The sequence below is a fragment of the Aegilops tauschii genome, chromosome 6 (genome assembly GCF_002575655.3).
Source record: "Aegilops tauschii subsp. strangulata cultivar AL8/78 chromosome 6, Aet v6.0, whole genome shotgun sequence".
NCBI lineage: Eukaryota > Viridiplantae > Streptophyta > Magnoliopsida > Poales > Poaceae > Aegilops > Aegilops tauschii.
Genome location: NC_053040.3, coordinates 472,909,544 through 472,931,739, shown reverse-complemented (window position 1 = coordinate 472,931,739; position 22,196 = coordinate 472,909,544). Strand labels below are relative to the sequence as shown.

Here is a 22,196-nt window from a genome sequence, read left to right as displayed (position 1 = left end):
AACTCTATTAATAACCCAGGGTGAAGAATAACAAATTCTTCACCCTAGTCCATCAACCGAGCCACAGTCTAGCTTAAGCAAATTCCAACCGATATATAAAAAAATCCCCTGCTGTAATCTTACATTGATGGAAGCGGTTGGCTGATAGGAGGTATCCCACCCCCGTACCATTATCTCTAATCTCTCAAAAAAAAATTCTAATCAGTTGCGAGCGGCGGGTGGGCTCGTCACCGTTCCTCTCTCTTCGGTCCCTCCTCCCTGACGACTGCGGAGGCCGAGGCAGCGACGGCTACGGCAACGTTGCCGGTGGGACAACCTGGAGGCAAGGGCCACTCCCCTCTCTCGTGCGTGGAGTACTCCCCCATTCTCTCTTTATGCCGTGGCGACTAGGAGGCGAATTGGGCAGTGGAACGATATGGTGCGAGCTCGGCGGTGGCAACGACCTTCTTCGACGTACCTCTCCACCTCCGGTGGTCTGCTCTCCGGTAAGATCTCCCACCTCGTATTCCTTCCCCTTTCCTCCATGAATTTCTCAATTTTTAGGGTTAGGGTTCTTGATTTTTTGGAAACAGGGCAAAGAAAAAGGAAGAAGACCAGAAAAGGAGATGAAAGAAAAGAGGGGAGCTTGCATACTGAAGGAGGTGATGGAATAGACCTTCGCTCGGGTACAGCTTATTTTTTGTTTACATTTTCTTGTGCTTTACCCTTTCTGGTTTCCTTCTATTCCATCTTCTGCAACAGAGCAGATTCACAATGATGGGATGACCATCCTAATACAGTAGCAGCATCCCTACTCCACTCTAAGTGAAAACGGCTGGACATGGTTCCTTTTGTTTGTAGCAGTGGAGCTCCTAAGAAGAAAGAAGGAACAGTTCATCGAAAACAGACAAGAAAGTCAAGAAACAGAGCTATCACCTTTATCTGGATCTAAGAAGGTACTCTAGTGTTATTCCTCTATAGGGTCTATTGATTCAATGACTTGCTAAAGGACACAAACGTGTCTCTTTTTTAAATGTTAACTCGTTCTGAAAACTGCTAGTGAGGCTTCAGAACTCTCCAGGTGCAGACCTGAACAGTAGTAAGGCTTCAGAACTCTCTAGGTGCAGACCTGAACACTAGTGAGGTTTCAGAACTCTCTAGGTAGCAATTAGCAAAATGAAAGATGTAGAATCTGGTTTTCCTTTACCAATACATGGAAGCACTAAGCTTCTGTGAAAGTAGTGCATACACCTGCAGTACACTAACCTTTCTCAGGTGTGCTTCTTGGATTTTTAGACTGAGCTGAAGGCAAATAATGAATGGTCAAGCAACTTTTTATTTCTAGTTTTGGTCTATTGATGCACGCTGACAGAAGGATATAGCTGGACGTGCTCTTATTTTACGTCGATGTAAACAAGCGATGCAATCTACATCGCAAGCAAGTTTGGAATATTTATTAGTTGGATATGCTCCTATTTTTTGTTGGCTCTGTGTATATTACCTTGTCTCTCAGAATTCTTACAATAGCTGGCAAACTTGGGTTGAATCCATACGATGCGTTTGATTTACATATGTGGCTCTTTGGAAACATTACGTTGGTGCACACTGACCATCTCCCAGTTTGTCAATATTCATGAAAGCTGAGTTAGATTTATTTTAATTACCATGAGGTGGACCCTGACCCTCATCCGTCCTATCAAACATTGCTGATTTTTTTGTTTAACCTACCCTTAGTCCAGAAGTAATCTTCTATAACATGGAATGTTGATTTTGCATTCAGGCTGTTGCTTGTTTGTTTTCTGTAGAATAAACCAGATAGGAATATACTTTTTTGGCGAGTAATCATGTGATTCTAGCCAGCTGGTTCCTTGAATTTAATTTATTCTTTAGCCATGGATACTGTAAAGAAGATCCACACAATCATTTTTGCATTAGATTCTTATATACTTGGAAATTTTGAATATATTCACATTTAACCTATTTTCCTGTCTTACAGAGCAATCCATTCATATATGGTTAATTTCTTCTTCCTCGTATTTTTACCACTTACCACTAGAATAGATTTGTGTTTCTTCAGTTCCATGCTTCCATTTAATGTTGATCCATCTATATCCTTGGCGGTTTTGGCATTTTGCTCTACGATTATGTGTGTCTGACCAACTATTTGTTTCATTTTGATGACTATGTTGGTTACAGCCCATGGATAACAATGTTTCAGTCACTAGAGAGATTGCTGAACATATGAAGTTGATGTAAAATCTCTGGTCACCTACAAATTAAGCTACTTGAAGAACAAGTTCAAGAGTAGTTAGTTTTCAAATTTGGTACTATTCTGTTTTGTAATAGTGTTTTCTGAAATTTCCATGTTGCTGGTTACTTAGTGCTATATGGCATTCAATTGTGTCCAAATGAATTTTATTTGTAATTGCTAGGATGATTTTTATTGCGTGAGGTATTTCTTGGAACAACTACATGCAATCTATGTACTAGACCACTTTGTTATTCTGTTGTTACTAAAAATTCCTTGTGTACAGAGTGAATTATTCCCTGTGTTTCTTACCGTTACCACAGTGCCTCTTACAGAATTGTGATAGTGCCTATATTACTTAAATCATTTACCATATTTCATTTTTGCTAGAGACACGGTGTATTCAATATACAATAGAAAGAGTAATAGAACTAACGAAATATACACAAGGAAACACCTTGCGAGAAACACCATATTTCATTTAGATATAAGTCTACGTTCCTTTTTTTGCGAGAAACACCTTGCTACTGTAAGATTACCTAAGTAGCCTTATATAAAAAAACAAAAACAAAAAAGACAAGAACGCCTTGCTACTGTAAGATTACCTGAGTAGCCATAAAATTACAGCAAGATGCGCCAGATTGGTTCCACACCTACGGGACGTAATTGACTCACATGCAAACAGTAAGATTACCTTGCACTTTTTCTGTTTCACGGTGGTTTTAGTGCGGGAACTCATTCCTTCTTCCACATTGTAATATTACCTCACAAACCTATTTTTTCTTACAGATTGTCTTTTCAAGCGTGGGCACACAGTCTGGCTGGGGTGAGGAATAAGAATTCCTCACCCAGGGTGACGAATAGCGCGACTCTATATATATATATATATATATATATATATATATATATATATATATATATATATATATATATATATATATATATATGAATTAATGAAACTCAACACAAATGATGGTAATAAAATAAAATTGTGAATATTATTGCTTACGCACTTCATATTGTTCGTCAGAGTAGCCCCGCTCACAGGTCGTGTGGCAGATGGACTCGCAAACGTAGTATCCACAGAAATCATTCCCTTGTTCCTGCCACAATCACTTTACAAGAAATAGAGGTCAATCAAACTGATAAGCAAGCATGCTAAATGGTATTCCCTTGTTCCTGGCGTGCCTCGTGTCCGTCCAGGGTGCTCAGGATTCCCGAGGGCCATTGTGAGCTCGTCGTTCTCTCTGTCTGGAACGAACGTCCCTTGCTGCGCTGCATCGATATAGTGCTGAAGCCTCTTGACTGGTATTCTCAAAAGCTCGTCCGTCCAAACGCACTTCCCTGATACAGGGTCCAATTTTCCGCCAGCCCCGAAGAACCAAGTCCGGCAACGGTCTGGCCAGTTCATTGTCTCTGGTTCGATCCCTTTATCAAGCAGATCATTCTCAGTCTTGGCCCACTTAGGCCGGGCTTTGAGGTAGCCACCTGACCCCATGCGATGGTGAAGCTTCTTCTTCGCAGCATTTTTCTTGTTTGTCGCTGACAACTTCTTACTCTTTTCCGATGTCTTTGGGCCACAAATGCGGGCCAGTGATCTCTGATCTTCTCATATTTGCCGATGAATTCTGGTGTCTCTTCTTTGTCGACAAATATTTCCTGCTCATTCTTCCACCTCCTGAATAGGTCTGCCATCTTCTTAAGAGCATGAGACTTGATTAATTGCTCTTTAACTGGCTTCTCTGGATCCTCCTCTGGCGGTAGGGTGAAATTTGCCTTCAGCTCAGTCCAAAGATCATCTTTCTGCATATCATTGACATAAGACACCTCAGGGTCTTCCTTCTTAGGCTTATACCATTGGTGGATGCTGATCGGGATCTTGTCCTAACAAGAACCCCACACTGAGCAGCAAATGCTTCCTTTGTCCGGATGGGTTCAATCGGTTGGCCGTCGCGCGCGATTGCTGTGATCTCAAACCTTTCATCCAAGCGCAACTTTCTCTTCGGGCCTCGTCTCTTTACCGAAGTTGTGCTCGATCCGGAGGGCTAGAAAATAGAAGAAAGACGAGAGTTAATTAATATGTGTACATACCAAAACAATGAATGCATCAATTAGCTAGTCAGCACAGGCTTAACTAATATATTTACCTGGCCGGACTCTGTTCGGTCACCGGAGCCGTCACCACGGGTTCCTTCTTGCACCAGCATTGGGTCACCGGAGCCATCATAATCATGTCTTTCCTCCTCCACTCTTCGATCACCTTAGCCTGCTTCTTCACCCTGTTCTTCCAGACCATCATTATTGTTAAGATACGACAAGACATCACCTCCGGCTAAGATTATGTCCCCCCAACACCTCTTCTGCTTCCTCGTCTCGTCCGTGCTCCATTGTTTCTGCAAATATTACAACATGTCAATTATTACACAAACATGATAGCAGGTGGATATATTAGTGCAAACGTAGACCTAGCTTATTCCGGGTTTGGGGTGGCCTCGGCAACGCTTCAAGGGTAGGGGCGCGGCGGGAGGGGGTAGGAGACCGACATCGTTTTTTCTAGGGTTTGGGTGTCCTCGAGAGTTTTTGTCGAGCGAGAGGGCTGGGGGGTGCTCCCGTGGTATAAGTTATCACGGTCGAAGTTATCTGGGAGGGGTTATATCGACAACGACGACATACATACATGGGAAAATAATGTTATCAGGGAGGGGGTAGGTCGACCCCCCCTCGTGTCGAAGTTATCGGGACACGGGGTATATCGACAACGACATATCCGATAAAAATAAGAAGACGAAGAAGAAATAAAAAGAAGAGAAGAAGATATTAATAGAGGAGAAGATTGAAGAAAAAAAAGAGGAGAAGAAGAAAAAATAATTCTTTGCATATGAACATACATACATTTACTTTTTTTCTTAAATGTTACATATGAACATTTTCTTAAATGAGCATATGAACATTTTCTTAAATATTAATGAGCATATGAACATACATATCACCAAAAAATAGACCTTTTTCTTGGTAACAAAAAAAATGCAAAAACGAGCATTATACAGCATATACAGAGCATTATACAGTGAACATACATACATCGTAACAAAAAAATGAAAAATAGGCCGGTGGTCGGCGACGGCGACGATGGTTGGCGGTGGCGTGCGCTTACGGATGGCGTGCGGGGACGGCAATGAGAAGGAAAGGGGAGGAGGCAGGGGCTCACAGCGCGGGGAGGGGTCGAGGTCGCCGGCCGGAATCGGTGCGGCGGCGGACAAACGGCCTCGGGGATGAACGGGTCGCGGGAGCCGGCGTGGTGCTTCCCCGCAGCGACAGCGACGACGATGGCGTCGGCGGGGGCGACGGGCGGTGTCGGGGCAGCCTGGCGGCGACGGGGCAGGGGCGACGACGGCGGCGCGCGGACGGCGTCGGGGCGGCGCGCGGACGGCGTCTGGGCGGCGGGCGACGTCGGGGCAGCGGACGACGCCGATCTGGGCAGCCTGGCGGTGTCGATGAGCTCGGTGTCGTCGGGGCAACTAGCGATGAGTTCGTCAAATTTTCCTAAGCGCTACTTATATACCCAGGCCTTTGGTCCCAGTTCATAGCAGCAACCGGGACCAAAGGCCGCCGCTTCCCACCTTTTGGGCTGCTGACCGGGACTAAAGGGAGGGCATTGGTACCGGTTGGTGGCACTAACCGGTACCAATGCCCTCCCTTTAGTCCCGGTTGGTGCCACCAACCGGGACCAAAGGCCTTGTGCTGCTGCGCCCGCGTCGAATGTTTAGTCCCACCTCGCTAGTTGAGAGGGGCGCGCAGTGGTTTATAAGCCCCACTGCCGCTCCCCTCTCGAGCTCCTCTCCATTGCAGGCTTACGGGCCTAATTGTCACTGCTATGCCTGATGGGCCTACTGGGCCTTCTGCGGGCCTGAATCCTGGCCCATCGATGGGTTTCTAGTCGTATTCACGCCGTGGTGGCCTAGTAGGTGGCATATTTTTTATTTTTTGCCTGTTTTTTGTTTTCTTTTTTTGCTTTATTTATTTTGTTTTGTTTCTACTTACAACAAAAAACTTATATATTTTATTTTATTTTGTTTCTAATTACTTATTTATTTTACTTTATGATAATTCTTTTTGCTATCAAAGTTTATAACAAAAAAGTTCTTTATGAAAATTCTTTTTGCTTTCAATGATTTTGAACAGAAAATACTTCGATAATTTTAGTTGCATCAATTTTATATAATTTTAGTTTCAATAATACTAGAGGTTGCTTATAATGTTTTGAACAGAAAATACTTTGATAATTTTAGATAATTTTAGTTTCAATAATACTAGAGGTTGCTTATAATGTTTTGAACAGAAAATACTTTGATATTATTTTATTTCTAATTACTTATTTATTTTATTTGTTATTTTTCATGCACCATTTTTCATGCATTTACTGATTATTTTGAGCTATAAGACCTTAAAATTGAAAAGCATTTCAAATGAACTCTGAAAAGATTGAAAGTTGACATGGTATCATCATTTCATCCACATAGTATGTGCAAGAAAGTTGAGAGGGTTACGGCAAAAACTGGATGCACTTCGTGTACAAAACGGACAATCTCTTTCGAAGTATCAGGATTTCATACGGAAACTCGTCTGTTACAAAGGGATTTCATTTTTTAAAACTTATTTGAACTCCTGACTTTTTGTGTGTTCAAAATGCACCATTCAAAGCCACATCATCAATTTTCAACCCTTTCTGACTTCATTTCTTATTTTTCATGCATTTATTGATTATTTTGAGCTATAAGACCCTGAAATTGAAAAACATTTCAAATGAACTCTGAAAAGCATTTCAAATGAACTCTGAAAAGGTTGAAAGTTGGCATGGTATCATCATTTCATCCACATAGCATGTGCAAGAAAGTTGAGAGGGTTACGGCAAAAACTGGATGCACTTCGTGTACAAAACGGACAATGGTATCATACTCGTCTGTTACAAAGTTGGCATGGTATCATCATAATAGTTGCGGGAGAAAGTCTTCACTTTTTCTTCGCTTCTGTCATTTGCTTATTGCGCCGTAATCATGGATAATCTTCATCGTTTATCAGGATGCTTGGGTCAGCCTTGACTTTGAAGGGAGGAATTTCATGAAACTTTTCATAATCTTCAGACATGTCTGTCTTGCCCTCCACTCCCACGATGTCCCTTTTTCCTGAAAGAACTATGTGGCGCTTTGGCTCATCGTATGATGTATTCACTTCCTTATCTTTTCTTTTTCTCTGTTTGGTAGACATGTCCTTCACATAGATAACCTGTGCCACATCATTGGCTAGGACGAACGGTTCGTCAGTGTACCCAAGATTTTTCAGATCCACCGTTGTCATTCCGTACTGTGGGTCTACCTGTACCCCGCCTCCTGGCAGATTGACCCATTTGCACTTAAACAAAGGGACCTTAAAAATATGTCCGTAGTCAAGTTCCCATATGTCCACTATGTAACCATAATATGTGTCCTTTCCCCTCTCGGTTGCTGCATCAAAGCGGACACTGTTGTTTTGGTTGGTGCTCTTTTGATCTTGGGCGATCGTGTAAAATGTATTCCCATTTATCTCGTATCCTTTGTAAGTCAATACAGTCAAAGATGGTCCCCTGGACAATGAGTACAGCTCATCACAAATAGTGTTGTCACCTCTGAGACATGTTTCCAACCAACTGCTGAAAGTCCTGATGTGTTCACATGTAATCCAGTCGTTGCACTGCTCCGGGTGTTTGGAGCGGAGACTGTTCTTGTGTTCATCGACATACGGGGTCACCAAGGTAGAGTTCTGTAGAACTGTGTAGTGTGCTTGAGACCAAGAATGCCCGTCCCTGCATATTATTGAGTCCGCTCCTAGCGTGCCTTTTCCAGTCAGTCTCCCCTCATACTGCGATTTAGGAAGACATATCTTCTTAAGGCCAGGAATGAAGTCAACACAAAACCCAATGACATCCTCCCTTCTGGCCTAGCGCGGTTACGGACATATTTCTTTAGGACTTCCATGAACCTCTCAAAGGGGAACATATTGTGTAGAAATACGGGCCCCAGAATGACAATCTCGTCGACTAGATGAACTAGGACGTGCGTCATGATATTGAAGAAGGATGGTGGGAACACCAGCTCGAAACTGACAAGACATTGCGCCACATCACTCCTTAGCCTTGGTATGATTTCTGTATCAATCACCTTCTAAGAGATTGCATTGAGGAATGCACATAGCTTCACAATGGCTAATCGGACGTTTTCCGGTAGAAGCCCCCTCAATGCAACCGGAAGCAGTTGCGTCATAATCACGTGGCAGTCATGAGACTTTAGATTCTAGAACTTTTTCTTTGGCATATTTATTATTCCCTTTATATTCGACGAGAAGCCAGTCGGGACCTTCATACTGAGCAGACATTTAAAGAAGATTTCTCTCTCTTCTTTCGTAAGAGCGTAGCTGCCAGGACCTTCATACTGCTTCGGAGGCATGCCGTCTTTTTCGTGCAAATGTTGCAGGTCCTCTTCTTATTCAGATCCTTGTACGCACCGCGGTAGAGGATGCAGTCATTAGGGCATGCATGTATCTTCTGCACCTCCAATCCTAGAGGGCATACGACCTTCTTTGCTGCGTATGTACTGTCGGGCAATTCGTTATCCTTTGGAAGCTTCTTCTTCAATATTTTCAATAGCTTCTCAAATCCTTTGTCAGGCACAGCATTCTCTGTCTTCCACTGCAGCAATTCCAGTACGGTACCGAGCTTTGTGTTGCCATCTTCGCAATTGGGGTACAACCCTTTTCTGTGATCCTCTAACATGCGATCAAACTTCAGCTTCTCCTTTTGACTTTCGCATTGCGTCCTTGCATCGACAATGACCCGACGGAGATTATCATCATTTGGCACTGGTTCCTCTTGATCTTCAACAGCCCATTGCAGCATCATTGGGCACATCGTCTGGTTCCTCTTGATCTTCAGCAGCTTCCCCCGTTGCAGCATCACCGTATTCAGGGGGCACATAGTTGTCATCGTCCTCTTCTTCTTCGTCGTTTTCCATCATAACCCCTATTTCTCCGTGCCTCGTCCAAACATTATAGTGTGGCATGAAACCCTTGTAAAGCAGGTGGGTGTGACGGATTTTTCGGTCAGAGTAAGACTTCGTATTCCCACATTTAGGGCATGGACAACACATAAAACCATTCTGCTTGTTTGCCTCAGCCACTTCAAGAAAATCATGCACGCCCTTAATGTACTCGGAGGTGTGTCTGTCACCGTGCATCCATTGCCGCTTCATCTGCGTGCATTATATATAATTAAGTGTGTCAAAAACCATTACAGAACATCACGAATAGATAATTAAGTGACCAAATTAATAGAAGTTCATCATCACATTAAAACCAAAGTACATACATAGTTCTCATCTAACAACATATAGCTCTCCAGAGCATCTAATTAATTAAACCATACATTGAAACTATGTAAAACATTTCAATGCGAAAACAAATGCGATCATAATCGCAACCAAGGTAACAATTGATCCAACGGCATAATGATACCAAGCCTCGGTATGAATGGCATATTTTCTAATCTTTCTAATCTTCAAGCGCATTGCATCCATCTTGATCTTGTGATCATCGACGACATCCGCAACATGCAACTCCAATGTCATCTTCTCCTCCTCAATTTTTTGTTTTTTCCTTCAAGAAATTGTTTCTTTTTCAACTAAATTTAACCTCTCGACAATAGGGTCGGTTGGAATTTCCGGTTCACATACCTCCTAGATAAATAAAATCTATGTCACGTTGGTCGGCATAATTTTCATAAACAATAAATGAACCAATAGTTATAAAGATAATATATACCACATCCGAATCATAGACAGGACGAGGGCCGACGGGGGCGGGTACCAAAACCGTCGCACTATATAATAACAAGCAATACAATAGTAAGAAAATTAGACAAGTATCTATCTAAAATAAGAATTTTTTTTCTTTCAGAAAGAAGATAAGAACAAGAAGCTCACCACGGTGGTGCCGGCGACGAGATCGGCGCGGGCGATCGACGACGGTGAAGACGGGAATGGGACGTGACGGGCCGCTAAACCTAGACAAATCTCGAGGAAAATGGAGCTTTGAGGTCGAGCTTCGAGAGGAGAAAGCTTAACTAGTGTGGCTCGGGCATTTCATCGAACATCTCATGTGCATAGGAGGTGAGCTAGAGCACCACAAAGCCCTCCCCTCGCCGGCCAGAGAAAAATAGAGCACTGGAGTGCTCTGCTCGCGGGCGAGGGGTATATATAGGCACCTCATTGGTCCCAGTTCGTGGCATGAACCGGGACTAAAGGGCAGCATGTGGTCCCGGTTCAAGCCACCAACCGGGACCAATGGTGATGGGCCAGGAGCGAGGCCCATTGGTCCCGATTCGTCCCACCAACCGGGACCAAAGGGGCCAGACGAACCGGGACCAATGCCCCCACGAGGCCCGGCAGGCCCCTGGCCTCACGAACCGGGACCAGTGCCCCCATTGGTCCCGGTTCTGGACTGAACCGGGACTAATGGGCTGACCCGGCCTGAACCAAAGCCCTCTTTTCTACTAGTGTCTAAGAAGAGAAAGAAGAGGGAAAATCACATATTTTCACTGCAAATTAATCCAAGCAGTTATCTTTTTTTTCGAAAAGGGGGATCTCCCCGGCCTCTGCATCAGAATGATGCATACGGCCATCTTATTACCGAAATAAAAGGTTCCAACAAGGTTCCAAAGTCTCCGACTGAAAAGTAATAAAAAGACAGCTCACACAGAGCTAAAGAGGCTGGACACACAGACTAGCCAGTCCAAGCAGTTATCTACTTACACTAAGCAGTAAAATTATTTGTACATCATTTAATAAGGGAAGCCATGAAAGGGTCTGACTTGATCTTAAAACTTGTTTGGCAAGTAAAACAGCCCATAGTAAAGCTTCCAACAAACCTTCTATAAACCAGCATCATACTTTGCACGGACTAATTGCAGGGCTCACAAGTTACAATTCTACTGGACTACCTTGTTATTCATTCAGCAAAACAACAATGGTATACCTAAGAAAATCACAATTTTGCTGTTATAATTACTTAGGAATTCAGATTATTGCTTTTCCTGTAGACGCCCTATAACCATAGCTGCACAGGAAATGTAAAAAAACATTAGTAGATTCATAAAAGGCAAATGTCAAGATAAAGGACTGACACAAACTGTCCAGATTTTGTATCAACCAGTCATATATATACAATCATTTTGCCTCTATAAACAACATTGTAATGGTGGAGTGACCAATCTAAGGAATTTTAAATTACAAACAAAATATCTAAGACTAAGCTCTGGTTGGTGTATTTTACATAAGTTCAGTTCGGCGAAAGTACGGAAGCAAAGGTCTGGAGATTTTAGCATTCTAAAGGTCGTATTATTGTGTAAAACTACACACCTAGAGGGATTATCTAAGCAAAAACCAGTAAAATTGAAGCAATAAACAAGCTCTGGCAAGGAAAGAACATGATGCATAACAAAAAAAAACGAGCACACAGAGGTAGCACAGTGAAAATGTACAAACATATATCTTATAAAGCATATGTTAGTGGCTGAATAGAAAAAGATTCTTATGAATATATTATAGAGTTTGAGCCAATATTTTCATGCACCATAAGGTCCTCATTTTACAAAGCAGAATTCATGATGTATAATGTAAAATTTAGCTAGGTATGAACCAAGAGAGAAATCTGTGTAGTAAGAGAAAGCAGTTTTTTATAGAAAAGACGTGCATACTTAGCTATCAACTTATGGCATCATAAGCTGCAGGGGAACAATATAGAAAATGCCCTGCAATACACAGCGTGAAGATTTTGGTACTTAAATTAGCTAACACAAGTGCAGCACTAATTTGGAGGCAAGAAAGTAACAAGATCCAAGCTGACACATGAGAACTCAATTAAAATGAAAACTGAATTTATGTTCTGTCCCGGACATGACGATAATCACATGAACTGTGGCAGCTCAAGCTCAAGCAACGCAAACGTCATTTACTGCTACCACCAATCAACAATAAGGTCAGAACGTTACTATGGTACACACAAGCATTTGCTTGCACGGAACTAATTTGGAGGCGAGACAGTAACTACATCCAAGCTGACACATGAGAACTCAATTAAAATGAAAACTGAATTTATGTTCTGTCCCGGACATGACGATAATCACATGAACTGTGGCAGCTCAAGCTCAAGCAACGCAAACGTCATTTACTGCTACCACCAATCAACAATAAGGTCAGAACGTTAGGTAATTATAACAGCTGATACCACTATGGTACACACAAGCATTTGCTTGCACGGAAGTGAGCAAACATCCATCATGCACTAAAATGATATTTTGAGAGGGGGAAATTTTTACCTGCGTATATGAGATTCATGAATGCAACACCGATGCTTGTGAGCCCTATCGGCTCACCTAAAATTCAAGCAGCCTGCTAAAAAGAAAAGTTGCGAAGTCAACATACATACAAGTAAGAGCATAATTGTTCTTCCCAAGTGAAGCTTTCCAAAACTCTCAGATAATTCATCAAGCCAGGACACTATACAAATTAGATAATCATCTACCAAAACAGAAAGATCAGCCCAAAGCAAAACAGTAATACGAAAATCTCAAACTACCATACCCATCGCTTTGCCCAAAGAGATAACGGGAAGATGGGTGATTGGAATTGGTGAAGCTCACCTTGGCGTGGATAAATGCGACCCGAGCCTATGTCCTTCACGCCGACCAATAGTGGAAGGTTGTGTCATCAGCCATGCTCGCTGCTCGCCAAGCCGACGCCATGGTGCAACGGCAGTGCCACAAGATCCAGCTGTTTGTACTTGGCAAAAATGCTAAAAAGCTAAAAAGACGAGACATGGAGGTCAGGGAGTAAGTGGAAGCAACAAGGACGCACACACAAGGATACTGGCAGATTCCTCTTACCTTTGTCGCTCGGCGGTACCTTGAGCGCTCGGGTGCAAAAGCAACGGACGGCCCTACAGCCGACAGACAGGTAAAACCAGACAGAGTAAAACGATCGAGCGGCCAAGAACGCCCCACGAACGCAGATGCCCCAGGTGAGCGGGTAGCACAGCCAGGTTTATAGGTTAGATAATTGTTGATAGACGTTCAGTTCCTCTTTGTAAATATTATGTATGCACAAGGACGATGCAAGATGATTGAGAAAGGAAAACTGCATTTTGTTCACAACTTCAGACTACAGTCCAATGTTTTCATATATCTCTTTTGTACTACTATTGACTAATTCTCACTCTTTCTATCCGGATATTTTATTGCTTTTATAGAGGTATAAGAGACTAATGATTTGAGATAAGGGATATATGCATGTCAGCCACATTGGGTAACCTTCAGATAATGCTCGCCTCTAGATAGGATTTTCTCTGGTGCTTCCAGATTGTTAGTCAAAGATTTGTGTAATAGTAACACAATGACAATAGTTATGCAATACTGTCATTTTTCTCACTGACAGTGACAATATTTGGATGGTTAATTCTTTTTCATCAATACAACTGAACTCAATAAACATGCCAGTGGCTTATAACTTTTACTTCCCCAACCTTCTCTACTCAATATATTTTCTAAAAGAAGTCTTTTTGTGTGTACAGTGTCTCATCATTGACTAAAACTTCCAATGGATGTTTTGATTGTGATGAAGTGCAATAATTATTTTTAGCATAAAGTCCAGCAGCAATGGGCGGGGCACCATCTAGTTTCACAAAATCACAGGACCCAAGTTACTGTTGCCCAGCATAGAGTAGCACTACCCTCAGTTGCAGCCTCAGTCCATATAAAATAGTCAGTATACCAGCAGCAGAGGCTACAAACCTCTTCTACTCTCGCATAACTACTTCACAGTCTGAACGTACAGTAGAGTTCATAACTGAATCAAGGGAAAGAAATGAGAAGTTATTTTCTAAATGAGATGGCATTTTCTAATCTAACTGAACATATTGTAAGTACATGAGTTCCTGACATGGCAGTCGCACCAACAACAGTTTGAAGTTAAAGTGAAATCAAACAAATTTTGTTTAAGCCACCACACCCACCTCTTTTAAGCTTAGATGCCCTTGAAAAAAATCGTAAACATATCACAATAATCAGTATATACATGACTTTACTCGATAATTAGAATCTCTATGCGTTCCCGACCCATATATGTAACAAAATCTAAGTGTTGGCCATAGTAACAATAGTGTATCTGGCAGTACTTAGGTGTCATATTTGCAGTCTATAATTCGGAGAAAAATCGACCAACATGCCTGGTTCTCAAACTGAAAATCAACGACCACTCCAAATAGGCAAACTTAATATACAGAAGCAATATATTGAGAGAGTATAACCACTTTAGATGGACGTATGCAACCCAAATACATTCACTACCAGAATAACTGTTTGCGCCGACGGCCCCCGTCGGCATAGATGGACCTATGCCGACGGCCAACGACAGGCTGTAGGTGTAGAAAAGCCGTCGGCGTACATCCATCTATGCCGACGGGGCGTCGGCATAGACGAGGCCGTCGGGACCGCTTGAGATACGCCTACGGGGACCGTCGGCATAGCCCGGGCCCACCTACCCGGTCAGCGTTGACCATTTGACGGCGTTGAAGCTACGCCGACGGGAGGTAACGGCGGCCGTCGGCATATCTACGGCAGAGGAATGCCTACGGCAAGGCCGTCGGCATAGACCGGGCCCATGCCCCTCTGCCACGTCATCGATCCGTGTCGGCATATGTTTATTTAGTTTTATTTTTAATTTTGCTTTATACTATCTATGGGGAAGGTATGCCTACGGCATAGCCGTCGGCATAGGCCCCTCTGCCACGTCATCGATCCGTGCACCATGCCACGTCATCGATCCGTGGGACTGCACCTCCGTGTGTGCACAGATACGCCGACGGCCGTGCCATCGCCGTTCGTGTGGGGGGCACCCCCCGGAGACGCGTGCCGCCTCTTCGGACATGCCACCACACCACCCCGCATGTATCAGGGCCCGGTGCGACGCTCGGGTGGCATTGCTACCCCCCCCCCCCGGGCCCCCGTCCCGCCTAACCCTGTAGCGTTTGACCACGGGATCTAGCCCTTTGACTTTGCACGGACGGGCTTTGAGCAGTGGACCTATCCACCCGGTTGTGGTAGGTCAGCCCATAGGAACACTTTGGAGCAACATCCGGGCCAGACCCATAGCAAGATCCCCTCCGTGTAGACCCGACGCGTCCGTTTCCCCCCTCCAGGTGCCGGCTGCGGCGCCGTCCGTGAGGGGGGGGCACACCCCAGAGACGCGTGCCGCCTCTTCGGACATGCCACCACACCACCCCGCCTGTATCATGGCCCGGTGCGACGCTCGGGTGGCATTGCAACCCCCCAGGGCCCCCGTCCCGCCTAACCCTGTAGCGTTTGACCACGGGATCTAGCCCTTTGACTTTGCACGGACAGGCTTTGAGCAGTGGACCTATCCACCCGGTTGTGGTAGGTCAGCCCATAGGAACACTTTGGAGCAACATCCGGGCCAGACCCACAGAAAGATCCCCTCCGTGTAGACCCGACGCGTCCGTTTCCCCCCTCCAGGTGCCGGGTATCGGGTCCCATACAGACGGTATACTAAGAATCTAAAAATGTAATAATTGAATTGATTAAAAACTCCGGTATTCATCATTGAAAATGTACAATTGCTGTGAACCTTTTAGTGCTCGGGCACCGGTCCGGTTGCCCGGGCACGCCCGGTGCCCGAGCACTGAAAAGTTCACAGCAATTGTCCATTTTCTTCATATAAGTCTAATGAATACCGGAGCTTATAACGTATGGATTAGTGAACTATTTAAACAGGTCAAATTGCTTTTCCCTCGGCGAGGTGGGACTATTTTTTCAAAAAAAAGTAGTTGCCATCTATGCCGACGGCATAGCCGTCGGCATAGAGCAACCATTATCCACTCGATGGCCCTCTCGCTGTCAGGTGGGGACCACTCCTATGCCGACGGCATGGCCGTCGGCATAGATCCACCCTTATCCACTCGGGCCACGCCGTGGCCACTCATTCAACTGTTCCCGACCCCCACCCGCGCCGCCGCCCGACCCCGACCCCCACCCGCCCGCCGCCCATTTTCTTTTTGCCGTTGGATTATTGCTCGTCACCTATTCGTACATATGCCTGCAGGCCTGTTTGTTTCTTTGTAGTCCATATCATGTGATTCACAGCCTGCTCTAAAATTTGGGTTAATTATCCTTTTGCCCTCAGTGGTGTCCATGTGCTCAGTTTTGCCCCCACATACGAATTGTGCTCAGTTTTGCCCCTAGTCCATGCGCAACTACTATGACGAGGCCAAACAGCCAGATTTTAGTCCATTTCGTCCGCCGGTGTTAGTGGTTGTGGGTCCGGAGCTTACAAGCGGGACAGCGTGGACGTGGGTCCGGAGCTGACATGTGGGCCCGTGCAACAAAATCCCCAAATCATTCATAGGGTTCTAACCGGCCAAATCGACGCCCACTCTGCCCATCCGTCGGCCGGCCGTCTTGCTCCGCCGCCGCCACCTGCGCCGCAGCCAACACCTGCCCCGCCACCAGCTGCACGGCCTGCTCCGCCGCTACCGTCTTGCGCCGACGCTCCACCTCTACCTGCTCCGCCCGCCACCTTCCTGCGATGCCACGGGTGGGGCGCCCGCCACCTGCTCGACCCGCGGCGCGGCCTCCTTCCGTGCGCCCGGCCGGAGCGCTCAAATGTGGGGGGCTGGTGGAGTTGTTTGAACAAGGAGGAAGAACCCCAGGGCGAAATGGCGAGCAGCGGGGACCCTGGAGTATTTGGCAAGGCAGGCATCGGGCCGGAGATCCGCCGCGTCCACGACTGGGTTCCCGAGGGGTAAGTCACACCTCTTGTTTAGATTGAGCTTAGTTGTGCATTTGAACAGTCGATTCGAGTAGGTTTGCCCGATTAGTGTGCTGATTGTGTCTCTGTTTTTCGTCGGTTAGGATGGAGTTGCAGTTTGCTTTCTTGGTGCACATTAGAAGGGACCGGTACATGTTCAATGCAGAGAATAAGAAGAAATTCCAAGGAGGTTTCGATTATCGGTTGCCAATGGCTAGTAATTGGAGTTTCAGACAATTTGGGGAGGTAATTTGTAGCCAATATCCTTGGGGTTTGCTTGATGAAGTGGTATACAAATACTATGATGGGGAAAAGAAATGGGTGACAGTTAGTAATGATGAAGAGTTGGCTACCATGTTTGCTAGGCATAAAGAGAAAGAGAATTTTCATGTGAGGCTGCAAATTGATGTGCTTGAGCAGGCATTTGGACCTAGGATGGCGGGTGCAACATCTCGGGGAGAACCAAGTCGTCGTAATGGCATCTCTAGCCAGAATAGTTCAGTTAGTCCACGGCGACGTGGTGGCTCGACAAGTGTGGGCACCGGCAGTAGGGTCCCCCTTAAAGTGGAGCCTGGTGAATACAATTCTAGGGTTGATGAAGAGAAGCTATATTCTGATGTTATTCAGAATTTACGACGGGCACCTCGGGCTGTAAACCAAGATGAGGCTCACAATGCAGTCCGTGTGGATGATGACACGGTGGGTGAGGACGAAGACCTTGCAGCTGTTGAACCCTCATATGGAAGAAGGTACCGTTTTTGCATCCATGACTGAGTGTAGAAATGCACTTGTGACATATTGCATCAAGATAGAACGCACTTTCAAAGTTAACAAGAGCGATCAAGTACGTTAGAGTGCACTGTCCGACTGAGGGTTGTCCATGGAGGATGCTCGCATCTAAAATGCGAAATAGCATGAATGTTTAGGTCAAAGTGAACCATTTTAAGCACACATGCCAGGAATCAACCCTTAGGAAGGATACAATCAGTAGAGCCAAGTCAAGATGGGTGGCAGAAGAAGTAAAGAAGTGGGTGTAAGAAAACCAGCAAGTGGGTCCAAAGGAATTGCAGAAGAACATCAAAGACAAGTTCAAGATAGATTTACCATACATGAGGTTGTTCAATGGTAAACAACATGCACTGGATTCTATTTATTGTAACTGGTAGGAAAGTTTTCAATTGTTTTATTCATTCAAAGGTGAAGTGGAGAGGACCAGCCCAAGTAGTATTGTAGATATTGACCACCACACCGTGGAGTACACATTCAGGGGAGTGACAAAGACCAAGGAATGCTTTAGGAGGGTTTTTGTCTGCTTTGAGGCTTGTTGCCGGGGTTTCTTGGCAGGCTGCAGGCCTTATTTGTCTATTGATGCCACTTTTCTCACAGGGAGGTTTAAAGGACAGTTAGTAGCAGCTTGTGCTATTGATGCACACTGTTTTGTATTTCCAGTTGCGTACGGTGTGCTGGAGACAGAGTCTGAGGAGAGCTGGACTTGGTTTTTGCATAATCTGCGCTAGGCTATTGCACATCCCAATGGTTTGGTCATTCATACAGATGCCTGCAAAGGTTTAGAAGTGGTCGTGGACAATGTGTTCCCTCGAGTAGAGCATAGGGAATGCATGCGTCATCTTGCTGCAAATTTCATGAAGAAATTCGAAGGAAAGGTGTATACCGATAATTTATGGCCAGCATCTTTGACTTGCAGTGTGAAGAATGAAGGAAATATGCACTAGAGGCAATAATAAAGTTATTATTTATTTCCTTATTTCATGATAAATGTTTATTATTCATGCTACAATTGTATTACCCGGAAACATAATACATGTGTGAATACATAGACAAGAAGAGTGTCACTAGTATGCCTCTACTTGACTAGCTCGTTGATCAAAGATGGTTATGTTTCCTAGCCATAGACATGAGTTGTCATTTGATAAACGGGATCACATCATTAGGAGAATGATGTGATTGACTTGACTCATTTCGTTAGCTTAGCACTTGATCGTTTTAGTTTACTGCTATTGCTTTCTTCATGACTTATACATGTTCCTATGATTATGAGATTAGGCAACTCCCGATTACCGGAGGAACACTTTGTGTGCTACCAAACGTCACAACATAACTGGGTGATTATAAAGGTGCTCTACAGGTGTCTCCAATGGTACTTGTTGAGTTGGCATAGATCGAGATTAGGATTTGTCACTCCGATTGTCGGAGAGGTATCTCTGGGCCCTTTCGGTAATGCACAGCACTATAAGCCTTGCAAGCAATGTGACTAATGAGTTAGTTGCGAAATGATGCATTACGGAACGAGTAAAGAGACTTGCCGGTAACGAGATTGAGCTAGGTATTGAGATACCAACGATCGAATCTCGGGCAATCAACATACCGATGACAAAGGGAACAACGTATATTGTTATGCGGTTTGACCGATAAAGATCTTCGTAGAATATGTAGGAACCAATATGAGCATCTAGGTTCCGCTATTGGTTATTGACCGGAGACGTGTCTCGGTCATGTCTACATAGTTCTCGAACCCGTAGGGTCCGCACGCTTAAAGTTCTGTGACGATCGGTATTATGAGTTTATATGTTTTGATGTAGCGAAGGTAGTTCGGAGTCCCGGATATGATCACGGACATGACGAGGAGTCTCGAAATGGTCGAGACATAAAGATTGATATATTGGAAGCCTATATTTGGACGTCGTAAGTGTTCCGGGTGAAATCAGGATTTTACCGGAGTGCTGGAGGGGTTACCGGAACCCCCCGGGGGTTAATGGGCCTTGTTGGGTCCTAGTGGAGAGACAGAGGGGCCGGCCAGGGTAGGCCGCGCGCCCCCTCCCCTCTGGTCCGAATTGGACTAGGAGGGGGCGGCGCCCTCCTTTCCTTCTCCTTCTCCCCCTTCCTTTCCCCCTCCTAGTAGGAGTAGGAAAGAGGGGAGTCCTACTCCTACTAGGACGAGGACTCCTCCTCCTGGCGCGCCCTACAGGGGCCGGCCGGCCTCCCCCTTGCTCCTTTATATACGGGGGCAGGGGGCACCCCAGAACACACAAGTTGATCATTGATCTCTCCCAACCGTGTGCGGTGCCCCCCTCGACCATAATCCACCTCGGTCATATCGTAGCGGTGCTTAGGTGAAGCCCTGCGTCGGTAGCTTCATCAACATCATTCTCCTAATCGTTTATGGGTTAGGCATTAGCGACAACCGCATTCACTTTAAATAGGGCACCACGCAATTCCGTTGAGACGACACCGTTTAGAGAAACCTAAGTTGTCGTTTCTTAAAAGTTTGGGGCTGCGATGCTTATGTGAAAAAGTTTCAGGCTGATAAGCTCGAACCCAAAGCGGATAAATGCATCTTCATAGAATACCCAAAACAGTTGGGTATACCTCCTATTTCAGATCTGGAAGCAAAAGTAATTGCTTCTAGAAACGGGTCCTTTCTCGAGGAAAAGTTTCTCTCGAAAGAATTGAGTGGGAGGATGGTAGAGACTTGATGAGGTTATTGAACCGTCACTTCAACTAGTGTGTAGCAGGGCACAAGAAGTTGTTCCTGTGGCACCTACACCAATTGAAGTGGAAGCTTATGATAGTGATCATAAAACTTCAGATCAAGTCACTACCAAACCTCGTAGGACGACGAGGATGCGTGCTACTTCAGAGTAGTACGTGATCCTGTCTTGGAAGTCATGTTGCTAGACAACAATGAACCTACGAGCTATGGAGAAGCGATGGTGGGCCCATATTCCGACAAATGTTTAGAAGCCATGAAATCCGAGATAGGATCCATGTATCAGAACAAAGCATGGACTTTGGTGAACTTGCCCGATGATCGGCAAGCCATTGAGATAAATGGATCTTTAAGAAGAAGACGAACGTGGACGGCAATGTTACCGTCTATGAAGCTCGACTTGTGGCAAAGAGTATTTTCACAAGTTCAAGGAGTTGACTACGATGAGATTTTCTCATCCGTAGCGATGCTTAAGTCCGTCGGAATCATGTTAGCATTAGCTGCATTTATGAAATCTGGCAGATGGATGTCAAAACAAGTTTCCTTACCAGTTTTCGTAAGAAAAGGTTGTATGTGATACAATCAGAAAGGTTTTGTCCATCCTAAGGATGCTAAAAGGTATGCTAGCTCCAGCGATCCTTCCATGGACTAGAGCAAGCATCTCGGAGTCAGAATATACGCTTTGATGGAGTGATCAAAGTTTTTGGGTTTATACAAAGTTTGTTAGAAACTTGTATTTACAATAAAGTGAGTGGGAGCGCTACAACATTTCTAATAAGTATATGTGAATGACATATTGTTGATCCGAAATGATGTAAAATTTCTGGAAAGCATAAAGGGTTGTTTGAAAGGAGTTTTTCAAAGGAAGACCTGGATAAAGCTGCTTACGTATTCGGCATCAAGATCTATAGAGACAGATCAAGACGCCTGATGATACTTTCAAAGAACGCACACCTTGACATGATTTTGAAAGAGTTCAAAATAGATCAGCAAAGAAGGAGTTCTTGGCTGTGTTACAAGGTGTGAGTATTGAGTAAGACTCAAGACCTGACCACAGCAGAAGAGAGAGAAAGGACGAAGGTCGTCCCCTATGATTTAGACGTAGGCTCTACAGTATGCTATGCTGTGTACCGCACATGAAGTGTGCCTTGCCATGAGTTGGTCAAGGGGTACAATAGTGATCCGGGAATGGATCACATGACAGCGGTCGAACTTATCCTTAGTATCTAGTGGACTAAGGAATTTTCTCGATTATGGAGGTGAAAAGGAGTTCGTCGTAAAGGGTTACGTCGATGCGAACTTTGACACTAATCCGAATGACTCTGAGTAGTAAACCAGATTCGTATAGTAGAGCGGTTATTTGAAATGGCTCCAAGTAGCGCGTGGTAGCATCCACAAGATGACATAGATAATCGTAAAGCACACTCGGATCTGAAAGGTTCAGACCCGTTGACTAATAACCTCTCTCACAAGCATAACATGATCAAACCAGAACTCATTGAGTGTTGATCACATAGTGATGTGATCTAGATTGTTGACTCTAGTAAACTCTTTGGAT

General features: G+C 44.7%; 1 protein-coding gene across 4 annotated transcripts; it reads left to right on the top strand.

Annotated features, from left to right (window-relative positions):
- The first annotated feature begins 212 nt into the window (after window positions 1-212).
- On the top strand, window positions 213-2,544 carry LOC120966657 (uncharacterized). Of its 4 annotated transcripts, none has more exons than XM_040393009.3 (4): window positions 213-485; window positions 573-665; window positions 844-935; window positions 2,176-2,544. In XM_040393009.3, the coding sequence occupies exons 1-4, from the start codon at window positions 416-418 to the stop codon at window positions 2,233-2,235; spliced, it is 315 nt and encodes a 104-aa protein (XP_040248943.1). In that variant the 5' UTR covers window positions 213-415; the 3' UTR covers window positions 2,236-2,544. The 4 variants fall into 4 exon arrangements, 2 of the variants coding, with proteins under 2 accessions (XP_040248943.1, XP_040248942.1); XM_040393008.3 differs by having other exon boundaries at window positions 841-935; XR_005760836.3 differs by having other exon boundaries at window positions 219-485; window positions 573-641; window positions 747-935.
- Window positions 2,545-22,196: the final 19,652 nt, after the last annotated feature.